This window comes from Plecotus auritus (genome assembly GCF_963455305.1).
Source record: "Plecotus auritus genome assembly, chromosome: 6".
Lineage (NCBI taxonomy): Eukaryota > Metazoa > Chordata > Mammalia > Chiroptera > Vespertilionidae > Plecotus > Plecotus auritus.
Window position 1 is genome coordinate 152,794,081 of NC_137773.1, and position 22,925 is coordinate 152,817,005.

General features: G+C 40.2%; 1 protein-coding gene across 2 annotated transcripts in view; it reads right to left on the reverse strand.

Annotated features, from left to right (window-relative positions):
* COL6A6 (collagen type VI alpha 6 chain) overlaps positions 1-22,925 on the reverse strand; it is a gene marked incomplete at both ends in the record, with an annotated part of 98,840 nt that overhangs the window by 21,572 nt on the left and 54,343 nt on the right. The window contains 10 exons of one of the 2 annotated variants that reach the window (XM_080675735.1): positions 636-1,129; positions 3,719-3,730; positions 5,823-5,859; positions 5,984-6,019; positions 7,086-7,148; positions 11,475-11,537; positions 12,230-12,265; positions 14,050-14,100; positions 14,876-14,938; positions 17,990-18,052. In XM_080675735.1, coding sequence (XP_080531861.1) covers positions 636-1,129; positions 3,719-3,730; positions 5,823-5,859; positions 5,984-6,019; positions 7,086-7,148; positions 11,475-11,537; positions 12,230-12,265; positions 14,050-14,100; positions 14,876-14,938; positions 17,990-18,052 — 918 coding nt within the window. The remainder of the gene's footprint in view (positions 1-635; positions 1,130-3,718; positions 3,731-5,822; positions 5,860-5,983; positions 6,020-7,085; positions 7,149-11,474; positions 11,538-12,229; positions 12,266-14,049; positions 14,101-14,875; positions 14,939-17,989; positions 18,053-22,925) is intronic. The other variant, XM_080675734.1, reaches the window with a different exon arrangement.

The following is a 22,925-nucleotide window of genomic DNA, read 5'->3' on the forward strand; positions in this document are numbered from 1 at the left end:
AGCAAACCTGGGTTCAAGTCCTGACTTTGCCACTTCTTAGCTGTGTGACCCTGGGCATATAGGCTAACTTCTCAGACGCGGTTTTCTCATAATATAATTGGAATAACAATTATACCTATGTCATACATAGTACCTTTTAGAATTAAACAGGATAATGCATGTAAAGGGCTTAGCACGTTCCTGGTAACAGCACTCAATAGTATAATTCTACTTTCTTATAGAGCAGTGGTTCTCAACCTCTCTAATGCCACGACCCTTTAATACAGTTCCTCATGTTGTGGTGACCCCCAACCATAAAATTATTTTCGTTGCTACTTCATAACTGTAATTTTGCTACTGGTAATGAATCGTAATGTAAATATCTGTGTTTTCCGATGGTCTTAGGCTCTACAGCAGTGGGGTCGCCTAAGACCATCGGAAAACACAGATATTTACCTTACGATTCATAACAGTAGCAAAATTACAGTTATGAAGTAGCAACGAAAATAATTTTATGGTTGGGGGTCACCACAACACGAGGAACTGTATTAACGGGTCGTGGCATTAGAGAGGTTGAGAACCACTGTTATAGAGACTCCTGAATATAATCCCCACTTCCCCCAAAAAAAGTCACATAAAAGGCTTAACCCTCTTACTGCAAATGCACGCCTGATGGAGGGCACGTTGCTGAAAGCGATCACGACCGGAACGATGTCAAGGGCACTGAATTCCATAGTGGCCGTAGTGATGGACTGGGCATCGGCAGACTGACCGCTGCTGAAAAGTGTGGCGATTCTTCTTGTGTGAGCCCCCGGGAGGGTTCGCTTGAAGACGTTCCTGGAAATAAACCTCATTGCTTTCCCGATCTCCCTGCTGTCAGAGGACCTCTCGTAAGGGATGGCTTTGATTTTTCTGAGGAGTTGGTTCTTCCTGTGGGTGTCTGAGAAGCGGATGAGGTGCCTGGCATGGGAGTCATAAGAGACCACAGCGATGCGCGCCCCCACGGGGCAGCTGTTCTCCCGGACTTGAACGCCGCTCACCAGGGAGGACATCACCTGCTTCATCTGCTCAAATTCCTGCTCCGTCACATCCCGCGACTGGTCCAAGGCGAACACCAACTCGGTAGGATGCACGGGGCACTCGGGTTTTCCTAAAAGGCAAGAACACGCTCAGGATCAGGTAGCATTTAAAAAAAAAAAAAGACACATAGAAGGCAAAGTAATTTTAAATGTTCAAATATTGAAACGTTAAATAAGTATTAACAATTTAAATATTTAAAAAATTTGGAATATTAAATATTTAAATTGAATACTTAAAATGCTACTCTAAAAATCTGAATTTGCTCTTTTTAAATAAAACACAAGGGCAAGTCTACAATTCAATTTGAGTTTTAATGACATTTGTAAGTTAATGTCCAAATTCCTTCTAAATGATAAAGACCTCATGGATATGCCCTTCCTTTTACCTACAGAGATTGGATCAATGGCATCATGTTTGTTGCTGGAAATTCACTCAGTTAAAGAAACTAAAACATATTTTTTACTTAGTGAGGAACTGTAATGAGATAAAAAGGAACGGGTGTGAGAGCTCTGCTGATAAGTTCATAAAGATTGGAAGAGAACTGACACACTCTATACAGAACAGACAGATGGGAAGACAGCCGCCACTACCGGGAAGTCCTGGCTCAACTACTGACTAGCCAAGTGACCTTGTCCAAGGGACTTATCCTCTCTACACTTCAGTTTGCTCATCTGTAAAATGTCAGTCCTAACATTACCCAGTGCATAGGCCCGTGCTGAAGATTAAATGAATCAACACAGGGAAAGCACTTAGGATAACAGTGCCTGGCACATAGTAGGTTTTCAATTAATGTTAACCATTACTATTATAATTATTATTACAGACTTTTTCACTGTGAGAGAGAACTCTATCACTTAAAAGAATAAGAAAAAAATTAACTGATGTTTTATGTGACAGCCAAAATGCAAGTTTAATCAATAAATATCTTACCACTTAAAGAAACTTGAATTATGATTATTAAACTCAAATGTAAGCATTACTTTCAGATTTAGCCAATGATCCCAATTCATTCATTCTAATCCCAGTTCCCTATAATTATCACAGTTGGCAATTTCCACTTGTCTGAATATCTGATTAATGTTTGCCTCTCCTACTAATTTAGGAAGTGTGGAGACAGGGCTTGTGTCTCTCTTGATCTGCCAAGTTATTAGTCCCTGCCATATATCAGGGATCTAATAAATGTTGCCCAAATGAAAAAGAACCAAAGGACAGCTCTTTGCAATAGGTAGAGGAAGAAGAACAAAACTTTAACAATGGGGAAGATGTCTGAAAATCGCAACGTGCTTCTCTTGGAGGGGTGTCTCCTCTCCTTCAAATGCCAGCAAGTCAGACTCAGAGATAATAAGCACATGAAACCACCAGCTGTTCATAGGGAGCTCAGGAACTCAGACCTGCTGGGTCCCGCCCAGGCTGGCCAAGGAGGGAGGCCTCTGCCATGGCCAGCTGGGTCTGATCCCCCCTCAGAGCTAGATTATGATCTCCTTCTGGTCCCTGACTCTGTGACCTTCACAGGCAAAAGGACAACTAAGAATAAACATTCAACTCCAAATTCCACTGTGCATCTCAATGGAGACAGGACAGAATGTATTAGCCTCTGAGTCTAATTTAATGTGTTTTAAAGATTTTTAAAAATTAAGGTCATCTCAATTTTATAATAAAAAATGAGTGGAACTATGACCAAGCACAAAAGTGGTTCTACCAGCTTTGTGTTGGGGCTGTTACTTGCATATGGGAACGACCACAACACAGCTTCAGACGTAACTGAGAGGCAAAGGGAGAAAGGATTCACAGCACTGGCTGAAGACATAAACAAATCCAGTTTCTGGAAAACAACAAAGGGCTAATTCAACTTGCCAAATACATCCCCCAAAACCCAGCAAGCTGCAGGAACCCAAGGACACCGAAGGATGCTAGGTTGTATTGTGGTGGCATCAAGGAGGCCTCCTCAAGGCACGGATTGCCACACCGAGACCAACATGGCCCTGTGGCCACACACTGTATACTGATGGCTGCTCCCTGGCACTGAGCAGGTGAGGATAGAAGGAGGCAAACCAAACCAAGGCCATTCAACTAACCTAACAATGGTGACCCTCAGCCAGGCCACCATCATCTTTGCCTGAAATACCACAACAGCCTCCTAACCAGTAGTCCTCTGGCTTTGACACTTATTCCAAATAAGCTTCAAAAAATTGTTTATCAGCTCATGCTCTCCCCCCTTCACACTTTCAATAAATTCTTTAATCTTCCATTCTAATTCAGATAAAACCCAGCTGCCTCGTTGTAACCTGGGAAGCTCAGCTGCATCTTAACTCCTAACCTCTAAACTACAGAGACAATGTGACAAATCGAGAGAAAGAAAAAATGAAGGAGGAGGGGATATTACTACAAAAAAACAACAACAGTAAGATAAGGGATAATGCTAGTCATTAAATTTTTAATAATAAAAAAATCAAACCAGTTGGTTGAGAAATAGCTGTGAGCCTCAGCTAAACTGAGTGATTTATTGAAGGCAGGTCTATGCTACCAGTATGAAGAAGCAAAGACAGCCTAGGTAAAATTTATATCATTTGGTAGGCAACACATTATTCTAACTCATCTCTCCAGATACATGACATTTTGGGCTTGATTGTATAATATGCTGTAAATAAAGATTACTCACCGTGTCCGCCAGCTAGGGAAGAAGAACAAAGGAGATTAGGTTATTATTTGGTAGGAGAACAGAATTCTGTACTGTGTGGGAAAATCAGGGCAGCTGAGATTCTGCACTGCGTGCTTTTTGTAGATGACTCAGAAATCAAAGCCACAGATAGGGTTTGGAGAAAACGCAGATGCATCCCAGCATCTTGGCACAAGCCCTGTGCCTTCCACAGGGAATGGGAATGGAGAGGTGGGACAATAAACAGCCATAAATCAGCAGCCTGCAGCCAGCTGTCAAGGAAAAGACCTTTGGCCTGGGAGGGAGCATTATGTTGCAGAGAGGTGCACAGAATTTGGAAAGTTAAAAGGCCTTACCCTCTCTTTACTCTAAATTTCCACATGTAGATTTCTAGAGCTCTCAATTATATTTGTATACACACACACACATAAATGTGTGTATAAACGTCAGACATAGATTTATTCTGAAGCAAACGAAGCTTAAGTTTTAGGGCTTTACTGTCCAACATGGAAGCCATTAGGCACATGTGACTTTAAATTTTAATTAGCTAAGATGAATTTAAATATAAAGTTCAGCTTTTCAAGTACTCAGAGTCATGTGGCTAGTGGCCACCATATTGCACAGTGCATCGGAACATTCCCATTCTTGCAGAAAGTTGTACTGGATGGCACTGCTTTTGCTCTCTCACCTGCCGCGGCCCCTTGCAAGGCCCTGGGAGGGTCCCTAGCCATGGGCTCACATGAACACATACTTCTGTAACCTGCAGAAATCATTGATTGTGATTTCCTCTCTTGTTCTAAAGAACACTTACTTTTGAAATAATTTTGTACCTCCTTTGAATTAGTAATTTTCTATCGAGCCCCTCCAATTTTAAAAGATCAGGCCTCATCATACTCGGATCTACTCTTGAGTCATCACAGTTCACATGACTCCCATGTCAGAAGGCCTACTGTGCTAACTCAGCTCCAAAGCAGCCAGTCTCCATGACACAATGTATATATTTTGACTCCCATCTTTGGATGGTTCCATTCTGCTGCATAAAGGCAGCGTTAAGATCAACCCTGCAGCCCTGGTCAGGTGGCTCAGGTGGTTGGAGCATCTTCAGTACACCAAAAGGTTGTGGGTTTGATCCCCAGTCAGGGTGCATATGGGAGGCAACCAATCCATGTTTCTCTCTCCATTGCTGTTTCTCTCTCTCCCCCTTACTCTCTCTCTAAAATAAAAAATATATATTCTCAGGTGAAGATTAAAAAAAAAAATCAACCCTGCATTCAAAGTTTTTAAGTCTGTATCTTTGAGACCAATGCTCTCTACAGAAATCAGCTCTACTTGTTTATTTTTCTTTCCCAAAATGCCTTGAGGTGAAATTTGATTCTTCATATCAGTCATGATGTTTGTTTAGAAAGTCAATGAGCATTTGTAGATGAACATTAAATACTCAACTCTCTCCTGATCTTGTACATGGACTTCCTTTGATGGTGGTAACACCTATTTTGATAGGACAAGCTGCCATAAGGGTCTTAAAGCAAATTCAAAAGAGCAAGCATTTGCCAAATCAAAATGTCTTTCTGCTTTTAAAATTTTGAGAGGAAAAACTATTGGCAGAATGAATAATTTTGTAAGTAAATCAGTCCAACTAAAAGTAATCAAGCACACCTTTCCAGGTATTTACAATCCTGTAAACCAAAACCTGGGCTCCCAAGCACCACGACACCCTCTTATCACAGCTGTCTCTTTCCCACCAGATGAATTCAATCTTGTCAGCCAGGATCAGGCGTTAATAATCATTTTAAAGTGTTCACTGTGATTGTCCATTGATTGATTGATTTCACCATCCAGAGAGTTCTGACCTCATATCTCAATTTTCCCTAGAAGCACTATATATATCATTATTACTTAGTGCTTGGAAGAGGTTCCATTAGACATGCTGGCAGCAAAAGAGGGAGTTAGTTAATAGTCACCAGTCTATGTGACTCAAAATATATGCAGTGACATTTCTAATTTTAAGAAATTGGCTGGTAAATTGTCTCAATTTTGAGTGAGAAATTGCTGCTTTTCTTCTACGAATGCGGACAACTTGGGTGATCATTTTAAGCAGGGTACTTACGACTGTGGTCCCGCACATACTGAATGAGCTCACACACCTACAGTTCAAAAATAAAACAGAAAGAATTAACCAACCGACTGCCAGATCCTGAAGTTTAAAAATAAAATACATTTCATGCATGGAGTGCTTGGAACACCCTGCTGGAGTCAGGAGATACATACGGAAAATGAAGCCAATCCTTTGGCCCCTTTCACACCCTAGGGAAACAAACAAAACGAGGTTTCACTGCTCTAGGCACATACATCAGTAGCCAGAATGTGCACCAACATTACTCTTAGAAAATGATAACTTTTTAAAGTTTTTATTCTTATTAAGTTAGAGGGGGAAGGAAGAATACACGTAGATATTTTTCATCTAATTTGCAACAACATTCTAAGGGGAATAACCAATAAGCAGCAAGTTTGATGAACACAAACTTCCAAAGGCTACTTTCCTCCAACCCTATGTTTTGTTAAGGGCTGTCCAGAATCTAAGGATGGAGCTGACCATGGTCACTGGCATGGAAAGCTTTGGAGCAGGCCTATGGCTTACAACTAGGTAAGGCTGGACCATCCAGATGCCTGCCCCTCCTTAAGACAGAGGTTGGGAGTTCCTCAATTCCATATTTTATTTTGGCCACCGAACAGGTGCTGAGCTGAACCTTAATCTGTTCCCATCATCGGCTGGAGGACAAAGGGACCAGACTCAATCTGACATCTAGAAAGGTAATCCCAATCGTCTTTCATAAATGAATATACCTACTTACATACGTGTATCTATCTGAGAGAGGATAGAAAGAACAGAGTGGTTTGAATTTCGTGTGTTAATCCCATCTTTGAAACAGGAAGAGTCTGGCTAAGAGAGACACTCCAAGAAAAATGCAATGGAGCCCACCCAAATTCCTGAAGAAAGCAAATTTCATGTCAATGAAACTTTGACCATTTATTCACTATTTATTAATTTCCTCTTACCTTCCTTCATTTGCTGATCATTTATTGAATGTAAGAAGAGGACAAGGATTGGACAGATAAATAAAATGTGCTGATAGTTGAGAAATCTCATTTTAGTCTTTACACTGTTCATTTACTCCCTCAGCTCTCTCCACCTCCCAAGAAATGGCAACTGATATTTAACTGGCATCTTTTTGCTTCCTCTTTCTGAGCACATAAAGGTGGAAAATAGTTGCCAGAGACAGAAAGTATGTACATCTGGACAAAGAAGACTCCATGCACTGACTTCTTATTTGGAAAAGTATCTGGTCTGATTTATGGCTTTTCAACTTACCTTGCGTCCAGGAGGTCCCAGCTCCCCAGGGGATCCCGGCTCTCCTGGAAGTCCAGCGGATATCTCAAAGCAGAATTTATTTACTTTAAAATTACATTTACACATATGTGTGTGTTTGTGGGTTTGGGCATTTTAAGTTTCAAAGGCAATTCACTTTCATTTTAGAAAGAGATGTACAAAAAGCACACGGAAGGGAAAAAAGTCCTCAGTAATACCTTCTCCCCCAAATAATGCTTGCTAACATTTTTGTGTCTTTTCTTCTAGTCTTTATTTTTTTGGTATTAATCTATATGTTCTTTTCTCAATTTTATGCTTTTTCCCCCGTTGCCTTTTAAACTAAATATATATCTCTGGACACTTTTGTGTTACTAAATATTCTTTTGCAAAATCATTTTTCCTGGCTGCATAGTATTCCAATAGCTACTAGTAGATATACTATGATTTACTTAATCAATCCCTTACCACTGGCACTTAAGTTTGCTGTTGTTGTAATAAGCAATACTTCCATAAAGTTATAGGTGCAATTCTGATTATTTCCTTGGGAAGACTGCTAGAACTAGAATTGATGGGCTAAGAGAGAAATTTTTCTCTAAATGAATTTTTATCTAAATTTATTTAGTGACTAAAGTGAAAAACAAATGAACAAAACCCCCAGAAAAACAAAAAATTTAATATAAAAACCCTTGAAACAACAGTAAGAAAACATTTAACAGTTGGCTGAAAATATCTGTAGCAAAATGGGGAATAGCAACAGTCATAAAAACAACAGTTGTTGACACTTATTGTATGCCAAGAATTTTTCCATGTTCACTCAACAATATATCATAAGGAAAGCTAGAATTTAGTTTAAAAAATTTGAACAATATTCCTTTGTTCATTCAAAATGCCACAGAATTTATAACCTTTATAGGAATAAAAAAATGAAGTTGTCTAAAATCAACGTAATTTGTAAAAGCAATGGCCCACGGAATAGCAAATAATTATTGATGCCCTTTGGGTATTCCAATGATATTCACAGTATGCTGGGTTATGTGGAAAAAAACAACAAAACTTACTGTTCTTGTGTTTTTTTGTTTGTTTGTTTTAGAAGATACAGATTAACCTCTCAGGGGGAAATGGTAGACTGAGCACATGCATTTAATTTTGAACCCGCCCAATGTCTTACTACAATAATAGTAAGTGGGTGTGTTTTTTTAAAGGCAAAACCACCCCCACAAAAAGCATGTAGAGAATGAGAAAGGAGATAATAGCCATAAATATTGGAGGCTGGAAAGCAGATGTTTAAGTGTTAAATGACTTAGCAGATCTGAAAAAGCTGAATCCTAAGCCAACAGCAGGAAAAGCCAAGAATTTATGTGTTTTATAACATTCCTCAGAAATTGTCAGCACCAGGTACCTCTAGACGTAGAGGCAAAGGGAGAGGCTAAATCAAGGGTTGTTTGAAAATCATCTTAGGAATCCACCAATCTCTTTCCAATTCTCTGGGTGAATGTTTCTTCTTCCACCCCAGACAGTAAAACTGAGTTGTCTATGCTAGGGACCTCCAGGAAGAGTTGAAGGCAATGGTACCGTCCTGAGAATAGAGAGATCAAAGGAAGGTATGTGAAATAGATGTGGACCCTCAGCTCTTCTTTTCCATGTGGTACTAGGAAGCTGGCAGCCAGACCTCCACCCTCAGGTAGGCAATTACAAGAATCTTCTCAGGAGAATCTAACTAGACAAAGAAGAAAGACCTAAGATGCTGGTACCAGAGGTTTGATAAGAACTCAGCCAGCTCACTTTTCAGTGACACTTGTGGCTGACTAACCCCAAGTCCTTGCGGCTGCCAATCAGCCTTTTTGTCCTCAACAGGAAGAGAAATCCCATTCTCCAGACATATGATAAATACAGAGAAAAACAGGGGAAAAAACCCTGTAGGAAACAGACGATTGGGGCAAAGGAGACTTAAAAAATACTAATTTGTATCCTCAAGAGAGGTAAGAAAAGACATTTCAGCCATGAAACAAGAACAGAAGAGTATATAAAAAAAGGAATATTCAGAGAGAAAAAAATGAACTCTTGAAATTAAAATATAAGAAGAACATTGTGAGATAAAGTCAAAGAAATCTCCCAGAAAGTAGAGCAAAGAGACTACCAGAAAAATAAGAGAGAAGGGATAGGGGCCGAGGGATTGCCATTTTTTTCCTAACAGATCTTGTGAAATTACTTGATTCTTTCAACCAATGTTTCTCAACTAGAGAGAATTTTGAAGACCTCCCACAGGGGCCATTTGACATGTCTGGAGACATCGTTGGCTATTACAAGGGGGAGGGGGAGAGTCGTGGTGGCTGTTGGCATCGAGTGGATAGAGGACAAGCTGTTGCTAACTATACTAGAGTACACAGGACAGCCCCTCACAACAAGGAGTTATTCAGCCCAAAATGTCACTACTGAGTTTGAGAAAACCTGCCTTCAAGTATGTACATGTGTAAAGTTAATAAAAAATATAAGTACATAAAAACACACTTGAATACACAGAGTAAGACAGGTTAAAAGTCCCAGCAAATTAAAAATAAAATGCTTCCGTTGGTAAAACAAAACAACAAAACACCAAGGTGAAGATTTAGAAAACTTAAAACTGGGAATGTAAGCATTCCAAGAGAACTAAGGAGGCTCTCAACATTTAAGGCAAAGCTTTGCCAAAATCCTCCAATAGAAACGTCAACTCTGCAAGGGAAACCTGGAAGTTTTCAGTGTTTCAACTTCCACTTCAACAATACTCACAGAGATGAAAAGGAGCGTGACCGGTGAAATAAGCAAGTTACAAACAGTGATAAATTGCCCAATGTGGGAAAAAGGAGAAATTCAAGGAACCAAAGGCCAAGAGAAAAAGTTTATGTATTACCCACTAGTTTGTTTATTTTAAAAAATGATTAATGTGCCATTGGGGTGGGGGTAAGGAGGTGGGGCGAGGGAGTCCAACAAGCAGCTGAACTTGTTAGCAGGTTTCCAATGTTCAAGGGTAAACAATTTCATTAACAAGCCAAGGGAAAGAGGTTCCAGAGATACTCCAATGCAGATGGCATCTAGATTAATTGGAAAGTCTTTCCCAATTATATTTCTAATTATATCAGTCTTCATTTTTTATAAAGAGCATAATGTTAAAGGATAGTCATCCAAAAATATGTATAAGGAAAAGATTTATAGCTGGGAAGCAGGATGGAAAAGAAGAGCAGATTCTTTTTTTAAAAATATATTTTATTGATTTTTTACAGAGAGGAAGGGGGAAGGATAGAGAGTTAGAAACATCTATCAGCTGTCTCCTGCACACTCCCCCCTGGGTATGTGCCTGCAACCAAGGTACATGCCCTTGACCGGAATCGAACCTGGGACCCTTGAGTCCGCAGGCCGACGCTCCATCCACTGAGCCAAACCAGTTAGGGCAAGAGCAGATTCTTTATTTTGCACCCCTAAACCCTACATAAACAATCCCTAAAGTTCTTACTATACTTTGTAAAAAAAAAACACAAAAAAAACAAAACAAAAAACTACCCAGAAGCAAATGAACTCTTCTGATGAAAAAACTGGGAAACCACCTCTAGTCTCAAAGTCTATCAGATTTCGGGTTTTTCTTTTCCTGCCTGGCATGGTGTTAAGAGCAGTTTACCTCATTAGTGGTGTTCTGAACAAGAGAGACAAAGAACGTATCTGGAGACAATTGTCATAAGCTTGTCTCTTTCCTAAAGCAGCCATCGCATACCAAGCCTAGGATACAGCAAGAGTCAGCAAATGCGGAAATCCATTCTCGAGCCACAGGAACCCAAGGATGCTGATGAGAATTACTGCAGACTTGTGTTTATTCTGAATGATTCAGAGCATTAGGCAATATCTAACTCCCTCCGTGGAATAATAAAGACACATTCAGTTACATAATAAACGGAAACTTTCTCTCCAAGCTCAAGAGATATCCTCTTGAGCTCAATAAAGAGAGGGTCTTTCAGGCTACACACCTCATTAGAGCAGTTTAACAAAACCTTTCTAGTGAAGACAACATGCCAGTGGGCACTGGGTTGTACTAAATCTGCCAGGGAGACGTGATTCAACTGGCCATATGTTGGCAGCGCAAAACATATTTTAGAACACTAGACCACTTTAAAAACCACCACCACCAACCGCATTTCCAGTGTTCAGGAGGATACCTTGGCAGCCAGAAGGGGTGAACTTGCTCACTAAAAGCAAACAGTCATCCACCTTCTTGCTGGCATTAAAGGATGAGCGATATTCCCTTCCCCAATCTTGCCTTGAACCAATACACACATTTTACAAGTCTTTGGGAACAACTCAAATGATTGGGAAACATGAAGAGGACTTCCCAAAGCAGCCAAGGTTGTGAGCATCGAAGAAACTTACCCTCTGGCCTCTAGCTCCCTTGGGTCCAGTTTCTCCTGGACCACCAGGGTCCCCAATCGCACCCTGAATAAGTTCAGAAAAATAAAATAGTTAATAAAATCAAAGAGAGCTCTCAATGTGTTTTTAAAACTAATTCCAACATGAAGGCATTTTCATACACATTTTTATCTTTAAGTCTTCTTTGAGGTGTCTTCCCCATTTTCACAGCTGTCTGCCCAGCACACTGGTGCTCACTGTTTTACTTCTGTCTCTCCAGGCAGAACACAACCTCTTTGGAGGCATGAACTGTGCCCTTGACGTTGTCCCCTGATCCTATCATGGGACCTGCCCTTTACTGAGCTCAGTCAACGTTTCTGGCAAAAGTGAAAGCCTTCAGGTAGAGGACAGCATTGCTAACATATTATATGAAGGTGATTTATAAACACATTGGGAAAACTGGGGCAGGTGATATCATAATTTTGGTTTTCCTTACATTTTACTTTCTTTCCTTTGAACAAAGAAGAAACTAGATATGACAGAGGAGAAGGAGCACAGGTGCAGAGGCAAATAAGGGTAACTTCTTCCTTTGCCTATGAATTAAAAAACTAAAAATATATATATATTTTTAAATTTAAAAAACCTGCTGTCTTCCCTCCTTTCCCCTGTGAAGATTTTTAAATTCATTTATAATGAACTGTCCTTCTATGGTCCCTTGCGCATCTCATAACCCAGAAGTGTTTCTGATCGATCTGTAGTTAGTATGAAGCACACAGTACCTTAGGTCCACCTTCTCCAGGGAATCCTTCTTGTCCCTAGGATGGACAGTATGTAAAATTAATATATGCATATATCACCAAGGTAGGCTTAGACTGAGTTTAATTTTACCCGCTGCCCTGTTTTGCTTTAGTGCTCCTGAACCAAGGAAAGGTTGAAAACAAACTGTACAGCACTATTTGAGAAACTGACGTCAACTTCTATGTTGGAACCAGTATTTACTGGTTTCACTAAAATATCGTGGCAACACGAAGTAAGTGGGTAAATGTATCCTGTGGAGGAATTACACATCAGCTCTCCTCCCGTAGGCGTGTCACGGGAAAGCTGGTTATTGGTGTCCACATGTCTCTGAGACAGTCCTCTGAAAACGGATTTCAGTGGAGAAACTGGGAAAGCCTGGCGCCTAAACTTGCTCTTTCATTTTCTGCTTCTCTGCTTGCCTTACCTTGGCCACAGACTATAGTTGAAGGCATATGATAATCCCCATTTGCTGAAAAAATTTTTTTTATTTAAAGTTTGTTTTCTGATTATTAAATGTAGTATCTCCTCAAACATATATAAAATACTAAAGAATAGAAACAAGCAAAGTCACCCACTTCTCACCACCCAGCATCTCATTCCTCATGATAAATACTGGATTATATTTTCTTTTAGCTATTTAAAACACATTTGAGCATCATTGGCATAAATGGTGTTTGGTTTTTTTTCCCTGACTGTACTCTGATTTTTTTTACTTGATATGTAACATAATGATGTTTTTATATAGATATAAATTATATACATTCATTATAAAAAGCAGCTAATGTCCCAATGCTGTATGCTACTTAATATTTCCCTTTTCATGAGATATTAAGGTTGTATCATTCCCAGTGGGATTTCATTTGGAATTACACTAATCCTTTATGTTTTAGCCTTTAGTCATTGAAGTTTCTCTTTCACATTTCAGTAATTCTTTGTCATAGGTCCCAAACATTTTACATTAAGGATATTCTTTTCAAAAAATACGTTTTTGTTCATTTTAGAGAGAAAAGAAGGGAGAGGGATAGAGACAGAAATATCGATGAGAGAGAACCATTGATTGGCTGCCTCCTGCCCGCCTCTAACTGGGGAGCGAGCCTGCAACCCGGGCATGTACCCTGACTGGGAATTGCACAGGTGACCTCTTGGTTCATGGGTTGATGCTCAACCACTGAGCCACACCAGCTAGGCATAAAGATATTCTTCACTTTATTGTTTTTATGAATGTTACTAGGATTTCTAAGTAGTTACTATAAATATATATAAATTACTGGTTTTGAGAAACTTGTCTAGCTTAGTTCCAGACATTTAAATATTCAGTAACAAATAAAACTATCTTTCTGCTGTAGTTGAAATGTTTTTAGTTACTACTTGGCCCAATGCACTTATAAAGGCCCTGTGGAACCTCTCGCTAATGGCTAGAGTAAACATAAGAGGAGGAGGACACACTTTGGAATCCTCCCTGCATGTACTCAAGCCAGAGCTGCTCCGATTCCACGCACTGCTCAGGCCGGAACCAGTCAGGCCCTGGCTGCACGTCTCAGCAAGGACCAGAACACCGACTTCCAAGTTTCAATTGTTGCCTGCACCTTAAAACACCAGATTGTTGTGAGTTGTTTTTTTTTTTTAATTTCCACTCCATTCCCCATAGGATATCAGCAAATAAATTACCAAAATCTCTCTCTAAAAGTCCCAAACTGCCTTGCTCTCTGCTTTCTTTTTTCTCTTAAGTGTGGCAAACAAATGAAAACCACACAACAAAAGATACACGGGAAATGTCCAGCTTGCTGTCGACAAGCCTTACCTTGGCTCCTTTACTTCCGATGCTGCCATAACCTGGGTTGCCATCATCACCCTGCGAACAAAGCGATTAATCACACCATCCCAGACTACAGCCAGACGCAGGCCTGTTCACAAAAGAACCAGACAGCCGGCTCTGGGGTTTGATGAGGAGAAATTAGGAAGCAGGATTCTCTGGGGAAGGCCACTGGCATTTGGTGATAGTGGCACTGAAGACATCTCTCAATAACATATACAGCCCTGTCCCTTAGTCTCTTCTAGAAAGTAGGAATAATAATTGTACCCAGTCCTGGTGTTATTATGAGGATAAAACATTTCAGGCATGTAGTAATCTCAAAATAAAGAAGTAGTGGTGTTCTCCCTTCCAGGGAACACTTGTATTTTAATACTGTAACACTAATCCATCTTCACTCTGCCAAATAAAAATAAGACCTAAATGCCTGGGCACTGGCTACTGTTGGACTCTTATAGAAGGCCTTAGTGAGAAGTCCCCCAAGCATGGGGTGGATTTCTGATGATTAGGATCTGATGGGAGGAGAGAATGGAAGAAGGGCTATGGGGATGCTGACGACAAGTTCTGTCCATTTTATGATCTAGCTTCAAGAGCACCCTGGCCAGGCTGTTTGGTACCTAGGAAGTTGCCACCTTGGAAAAGCTGGCCAAGGAGCTAATCCAAGATGCGGATAACATCTCAATTTCTAGAAAGCTGTAAGGCTAGACTGGGGTGGTATCTCTAACACTCCCTCCAGAGAACCACACCTGATAGCCACTGAACATTGCAAGGACAATCATTTTATCTAAAAGATAAAAAGCGATGCTAAACTACAAACCGGCAAGCCCCGAGGACCAGGAAGGCCAATAGCTCCTTTTTCTCCCAGATCTCCAGGTTCCCCCTGTTAACAGAACAATGAAATGTATCCTTGTTAGGTTGTTTTTGTAAATAAAATTTAAAACGATGGCACTAAGACAACACTTTTTAACTGTATCCATGTGTCACATACATCCACAATAGGTTATGTGGCCAGTACTGGGAATTGTGCAACCAATCCCGGAGGAACTGGCTACTGAGGTCTCCTCTATTGAGCAATGAAGCTTCAACAAGTCTGATTGATGTATTGTATACTGCAGGTTGCCATCTTAGCTGCTCAGTGCCATGGAACGCATCCTTGAAAATGTCATACCACTAGTCAAGGAGGAAGCTCTGCACTATTTAAGAAAAGTAACAAAACTGCGATCCATGATGATCTATGCAAATCATCTGGCTGCTGCAAAGACAACAGACTTATTAATCTAGTTTGAAGGTTTGATGTGTCAATCAATATAACCAAGGTAGCACAGGGTCCCTCGCAATTGTTTCTGACTTCTGAATCAATCTCAGTATTGAGGAAATTCCAGCTACTTGGGAAAGTTGGCACAGGCTTACAAAAGGAGGTTAATTCCTTTTCTGGAAAACAACAACGAAAAAACTTTCAAACTTCTAGATTTTAGATTTACAGAAACATGAAGACAGTAACTAGAGTTCCTATATGCTCCTATTGACCATTACATTAGTTATAGCAGTAGGGTACGTGTCTCACAATAAATGAATATTGATTCATTATTATCAACAAAAGCCCATACTTTATTCAGCTTTCCTTAATTTTTACCAAATATCCTTTTTGTTTTTGTTCAGGATCCCATGCCATGTCCCTTAGACTCCTCTAGACTGTGAGTGTATCAAATATTCCTTGTTCTTGATGACCTTAACAGTTTTGAGGAATACCGGTCAGGTATTTTGTAAAATGTCCTTCTACTTGGGTTTCTCTAATGTTTTCTTCTCATGATTATGGTGAATTTTATGGGTTTGGGGGATAAAGACCATAGAGGTAAAGGGCCATTCTCATGACATCATCTCAAGAGTGTGCCCTTGTCAACATGGCTATCACTACTGATGTTAACCTTAATCACCTGACTGAGGTAGTGTGGGTCAAGTTCATTCATTGCCTAGTTTCCCCCTACCCCTGCCCTTTGCACAGTGTAGTCTTTGGAAGAAACAGTGTGGAAGTGGTGTAGTCCACACTGAGTGGGAGTGGTTAACACATTTGTAAGGACAGAAAGGCAACACAGTAAGAGTGAGAAGTGCAAATGGACAAACGGTCACCAGCACTGAGCTCTGTGGTGAAACAGAAGAGGGTCCCATGAAAGGGAAGCAGATCACCTGCCCTGAGGCCCTTCCTTCTGGACAGTGGCTCTCAAAGTGTGCACCTGCTGATACCCTTGACCTCTCGCTCTTGAACACAGCTTCACAGCATCCAGTGTGCTTTTCTGTTTCTTTTCCGTCCTTTCTAGTAAGTCATTGTCTGTCTTCTCTTCCCCTTCTTACAAATAGATATTTCCAAGAGTCCAAATGACTCTGAAATCATCTCCAATTAGCCCTAAACCCTTTCTTTCTGTGATGTGTTGCCATGAATGTTGGAAGCCCAGGAATCATCTAGTCCTCTTCCCTCTGATTCAGTTTCTGACTGGAAGAGTCCCACAAAACCATCACGAGCAGCTCCTGTCCTCACCCTGCTAAATTACACAATCATTGCTTGTCTTGAAAACTGTGAACATAACCAACTCGTCTCCTAGCTTCCAATCTCGCAGCCTTCAAAATATTTCTACACTGTGTTGCCTATTCAAATCTTCCAAGTCTGGCTGTGTTCATACACTCCATTCAAAAATTGTAAATAGCACTGTAGCCACTATGTAATAAAGTCAGTAACCATGGACATTCTTATTTTTTATGTGCTCACCAGACAGGATCATTGTTCATTCCCCAACTACCCATTCCCAGGATTTCCCAACCCTGTGCTTTCCTTCGCTCTATTTATTTTTTTTATGATAATGGTATCTTTTTTGTTTATTTTTTGTTATTTTTTTTAATCCTCACTCGAGGATATTTTTCCATTGATTTTTAGAGAGAGTAGAAGAGAGAGGGAAAGACAGAGAGAAACACGTTGACTGGTTGCCTCCTGCACAAGCCCCAACCAGGGCCCAGGCCAGGGAGGAGCCTACAACCGAAGTACGTGCCCTTGACCAGAATCGAATCCAGGACCCTTTGCTCTGCAGGCCAACGCTCCATCCACTGAAAAAATCCGGCTAGGGTTTGCCCTATTTCTTTTACCTGAAATTTCCAATGCCCATCTCTGCTTGCCAAAGTCCTTCTTATCTTCTAAGGTCCATTCGAAGTCTGTAGCCACTATGATGCCTCTTTTCCCAGTTCAAAAATACTTCCATGAGCACTATTTCAGTCCCACTTTCCCGACTACTTGATGACAGAGATTATTATCCTGAAAATATTCTAAATTCTGTGGGGTTGATTCCATATCATATTTATCACTGTACAACACACAAACTCTCCCAGGAATCCAATATTTACTAAGCACTTATTATGTACCAGTTACTGTTCTAAGCACTAGGAATGCATCAGTGAGCAAAACAGACGAAGATCTCTGCTCTCCTGGAGCTGATTTTCTAGTCCTGCTGCATGCCAGTCCAGTCAGTGCTTTTGTCTTAAAAGGTGTTCAGCAAAGGTTGCTTTGAATAGAGAAAAAAAATAATGGAAGAAATCACAGTGTGTATGAATGAAGAAGAGAAGAAGGGAGGAAAAAAAGGGGAAGGAGGGAGGGAGGAAAAAAAGGGAGAAAGGAAAGCGTGCCCCCAGAAGAGGGCCCCTTCCCTGAGGTCCCTCAGCTCAGATTGGGAGGAGCCCCTGTTGAGATTATGCTGAGCTGAATCCCTGACATCATTCTGGTCCACACCCACATCCTTAGACATTGCTGGCTCTCTAAGAATCAAGCCAGGGTGTAGGGGCAATGGGATCTGTTCTCCTTTCTGTTGAAAAGGCTCTGGCTAATACAACCAGACACATTTCCCTTGAGGAGAAAAACTTAACTTTGGTGGGTATAAAGAATGTGACCTACTTTGTTTCCTTGGCTTCCCAAATGGCCTCGACTCCCTGCCTTTCCTCCTGGTCCTGGAGGCCCCTGAAACAAAATAAGAATTGCAAATATAGCAGAACATAAAGCAACTTTCCTTTATACCGTTTGTGTCTCTGCTAGGAGGAAAATGAACCACAGATGCAAAAAGACTTGTGGCTTTATTGATTCCTGCTTTGGGAAAAAAAAGTATCATAGCTGTCAAGTAAAGACTGGTAAATAAAGGGAAATTAATAAAGTAATTCATGCCAGATGTTGCCTAAATGACTGAGCTAAGAGATTTTAGATTTTAAGCAGATGTTGCCAAAATGTCAACCATTTAAAGTGGGCATTCAAAATGACATTTGCCTTGAACTATAGTCTTCCTGGTTCCTTGCTTTGGTAGAAAGCATGTTAAGTGTGTGTGTGTTGTAAACTGATAAGAACAGATCTCTACCCTAGATCAAAAGGCCAAGAAGCAATGTGTGTGTGTTGTAAGGTAAACATCTTTACTGGCAAATAATATTATTTGTACAATAGAAAGATCAAGAAACTTGACTGAAAATAATTTGCAGTAATAAGACATGTTCAAGTAGTATAATATTCTGAAATAGTTTTCTCTTTCCTAGCAATAAGTTAGAAAAGTAAATGAATTTCCACTTACCAATGGGAAAAATATTGTAAAATCCTTATAATAAACTTAACAAGAAATATATAAAAGACCTACATAAAGAAAGCTTTAAGTTCTTACTGATGAATATAACAAAAGTTAAACTGATGGATAAACATACCACACATCTATATGGAAAATCTATTTGATATAATAGAAGTCTCTCCAACACTCTAAAAGAATGTTTTATTGGAATAGCTTTAGAGGTGAACATTTAAAAATCCCAATTCAGAGACAGCCCAAATGTCTTCGTATGTTATTGACACTGTTGATCAGATTTTTCCTTTGAGTTTTCAAAACATATGGCAACAGAAATCTCACTTGGTTAAACTGTTTAAAGGTACTTTTAAACAATCCCAGTGAATTGAAATCACTTTCACAATTATTTTTTTTACCATGGTTACTATAATTTAAAATAAACAAAATCTGTGTAATCAGCATGATACTTGGCAAATTAATTTTGTTCAGAAGAAAAAAATGACATTAATCTTTTCATCTTAAAAACTAAGCTGTAATAAGTTGGACATCAAACAATTTTCCCAATAGGAAAGATTGTTGAACAATGAACTTGTTACTAAGAAAGATAATGTGATATTCCCACAGCTCTCCATCTTTCCTTCTCCCTTCTTTGTCTTAAAAGAGTCTCAATTTTGTCACTCTTCATAGCTCTCAGCCTTTTTCCTTCTTCCAGGTGCACCGCTGGATGGAACTAGCTCCCATGACCTTCACGTTCAATCCAGTTGACTTTTTTGTTCTTACCTTATTTGAGTTTGATGATGCATTCTTTGAAACTTTCCATTAACTCTGTACCATCCAGTTACCACATCTTCCTGGCCCCTCTCTCATCTCTTCTCAGGAAACTCTGAAGGCACCCCTTCTTCAGTTTGCTTCTTAAATCTCCATGGGCCCCATCCTCTGACCTTATTTTCTCATTTTCTCCCCTCTTCCTGAGTGACAGCCCCGTGGATTCACATACCACTTCTACAAAAATGACTCCTCCATATATACATCTCCAGTCCAAACCACTCAACTGAACACCAGACTCATACATTAAAATGCCTACGGGCTATCCCACAGGAATTGATTACCAAGATAATCATATTTACCATAAGTCCTGCTTAGTTTCATATTTTGTTTTCATTAAGAAATGGTGCCATTTTTACTCTCCCTGAAACCCAAGTCAGAAACCTAAGAATCACCCAGACCCTTCCCTCCCCTCTAGCTCATCTCTCAAAACCAAGCAGCTATTACTACAATTCATACAGATTGTATCCCCGCTCTGTATCCACCTCTCTTCCACTCCCACTGCCATCACCTGCCTTCTGGCCCTTCTTGTTTTCTGCCGAATTCCTGGCTTCCTGTGGCCTGGCTTCTCTCTAACTCATTCCCCACTCCTTTCTCCTTTTGATTTAAAATGTCAGGCTGCTGCTGTCACTTTGTCTGAAATTCTGAACTCTGAGTAACTTTCAGAATAAAGTGTTAGTACTGTATTAATATATAAAAATCCCTGAAACTGTTGGTACTGCAGGCCTCTGTAGTCATCTGTGAGTACTTCAATCATTCTATGTTCATGATCATTAAACCATCTGAAGTCATCAAATACTTCTTGTGTCTTACATCGCCACACTTGTGCAAGTTGTTCCCTTAGCTTTGGTCCATTTTTTTTTTTTTCATCTAGGGTAGGGGTGGGGAACCTTTTTGCTGCCAAGGGCCATGTGGATATCTATAACATCATTCGCTTAATACAATTCACTTAATATAAATTTATGTTGCGATGAAAAAAGCTCCTAGATTTATTGAATTTTGAGTCCCGCCTGTGGTTGCCTTGGCAGGGCCAGACCAAATGGTTTCACAGGCCTTAGATGCCCCTCGGGCCAGATGTTCCCCACCCCTGATCTAGGGAGAAAAATAATCTCCCTTTCCTGAAAATCTTACTTTTAGCATCACTGTCTCGAGAAGAATAGCAGAACCCCGTACTTGTGTTGGATCTCACAATTGTCCCACAGATTCCTCTATTCTGTATGCAACTGTTCACTTATTTCTCTCTCTCATCCACTAGATAAAAGCCTGCACACTCCTTAAAGGAAGGGGCATGTCCTATTGACTTCATATCTCCAGAACATGTATAGAACCCATCACTTCACCCATCTTTTCATTTACTTATCCAACTGCCTATCTAGGAATGGTTCTCAGGAGAGAGAAAATCATATGTTTACTTTGTTGGTTTTCCATAGGGAATTTTCATGTATATCACAGAAGGAAGAAGAAGAGGGATTTTAAGTGTTCTTGACAATAGGGGATAAACTGGAAGTCTTGTGTAGGAGCCCATTTTCTGTGCTTCCTTCAGGCATAATGGGCTCTGTGAGATGAAGACTATTTCTGGGAGATTACTTCTTGTGTAGTCACCTCAAGCACACACAAGCACAATGAGAGATTATTCTGTTTGAAAGCCTGCCAAAATAAAAGATTTCTTGGATGGATGGATGGATGGATGGATGGATGGATGGATGGATGGATGCATGCATGCATGCAGAAAGAGCCTTTTCATTAGAACATTGGAAAACCTAATTCTATTTCCTGTGCAGGACCATGCAAAGTACCAACGTAGGGATTGCAACTATGTGAATGGGCTCAAGCTTCAAGGAGTTGTTACCAAGATAAATCACCTTCTCAAATACTGCTGGTTGTATAAGGGGCCATGTTTCTAAAGGAAAGAAGAAAAATTCCCTGCCACCCCCCAGATATCAAAGAGTCAAAAAGCTGCCTTGATCTGAGATCAAGAGTAGCTGTGAATTAGAATAGAAGCTTGGGGCTGATTCTGACTCTGAAGGGGAACTCCCAGCCACTCTGTTTTCTGTTTTGAAGTCCGTGTCTTGGGTGGGATTCCCAAACTCTTACCATCTGTGCAGCCTTTAAGACTGGAGTTTCAAAAATGTGAATCTCCAAACCTGGTGCAGGAGTCTGGGGCCAGATCTAACCTCCAATAAGGTGACTTTTGTTCATGTTGAGACTCTTTCGCAGTCCTTGGCAACTGCAACTGCTTTAGTGTTAAGTGAGGATAGAAGAATTTTAGAATTTAAATGTTTTTTAAAATTGTCCTTAGAAAGCATCTTGTCAGAGGGCATTGCACTGGAGTTTGGGATTCATGGCTGGGGCACTGACAAGGACACCTCGATTTTGGATGGGATAATAGGTGCAGGTTCTTCTCAACTTTAAAATGAATTCTGTTTGTTACTATACTCATGGGGGCACACTCACATGCCTATGCTCACAACCAGCAAATATCAGGCTGGGAAACAACCCAACGAGATTAAATGTTCAGCTTCTGTAAGCCTGAGAGAAAAAATCAAGAGGTCAGCCTGGCCGGTGTGGTTTAGTGGTTGAGCATCGACCTAAGAACCTTAAGGTCACAGTTCGATTCCCAGTCAGGGCACATGCCCGGGTTGGGGCTAGATCCCCAGTATGGAGTATGCAGGAGGCAGCCAATCAATGATTCTCTCTCATCATTGATGTTTTTCTTTCTCTCTCCCTCTCCCATTCCCTTCCTCTCTGAAATCAATAAAAATATATATTTTTTTACAAATCAGAAGGTCAGCGAGGGGAGGGCTAATGCAAGAACAAACCACCAAGACACCTGAGTAGATATTGATCTTGACAGTGCCAGTCTATCCCACATTCCTTCTACATTGAACCCCGTGTGGTTCTTCAAGTTCACCTTAATATCCTTTTCTATATAATCTGGTTCTTTTCCTTGGATGCCTGCCCTTCTCCCGTGGTCACCTGGAAAACACTCCTTATCCTGCAAAAGCTAAATCATTCTTCTCGTCCTTTAACTCCATCCTTCTCCCACTACTCTATGTTGGACATAATTCTGTTTTTGTTTTTTTTCTGGCTAGAACCTTTTATTATTTCAAAAATAAGCATCCTATGTAACTTGAGGTGGTTAGAAAGTTATTTTTGGATTACTGTAATAAATGCTGGTAAAAAACACCAATCATCTTAATAATCATACACACTTATTTCAGTCATTAAGAACTTCCAAAAATAACTCTTTTGTGATAAAAACACACACACACAAAACTCACAAATGTCACAAGAGAGTTAAGCAATGGTCTATGCAGGAAAATGATAGCAAGTAGGCAAGGGTATATTTCTATTTTAACATTTAGCATATCACATCTCGATTATCTGTTTGCCTGAGTCTCCTTTATGAGCCTGGGAGCACTGTGGGGTAGGGTCTGTGTCTGACTCATCCTTTTATCCTAGTACAGG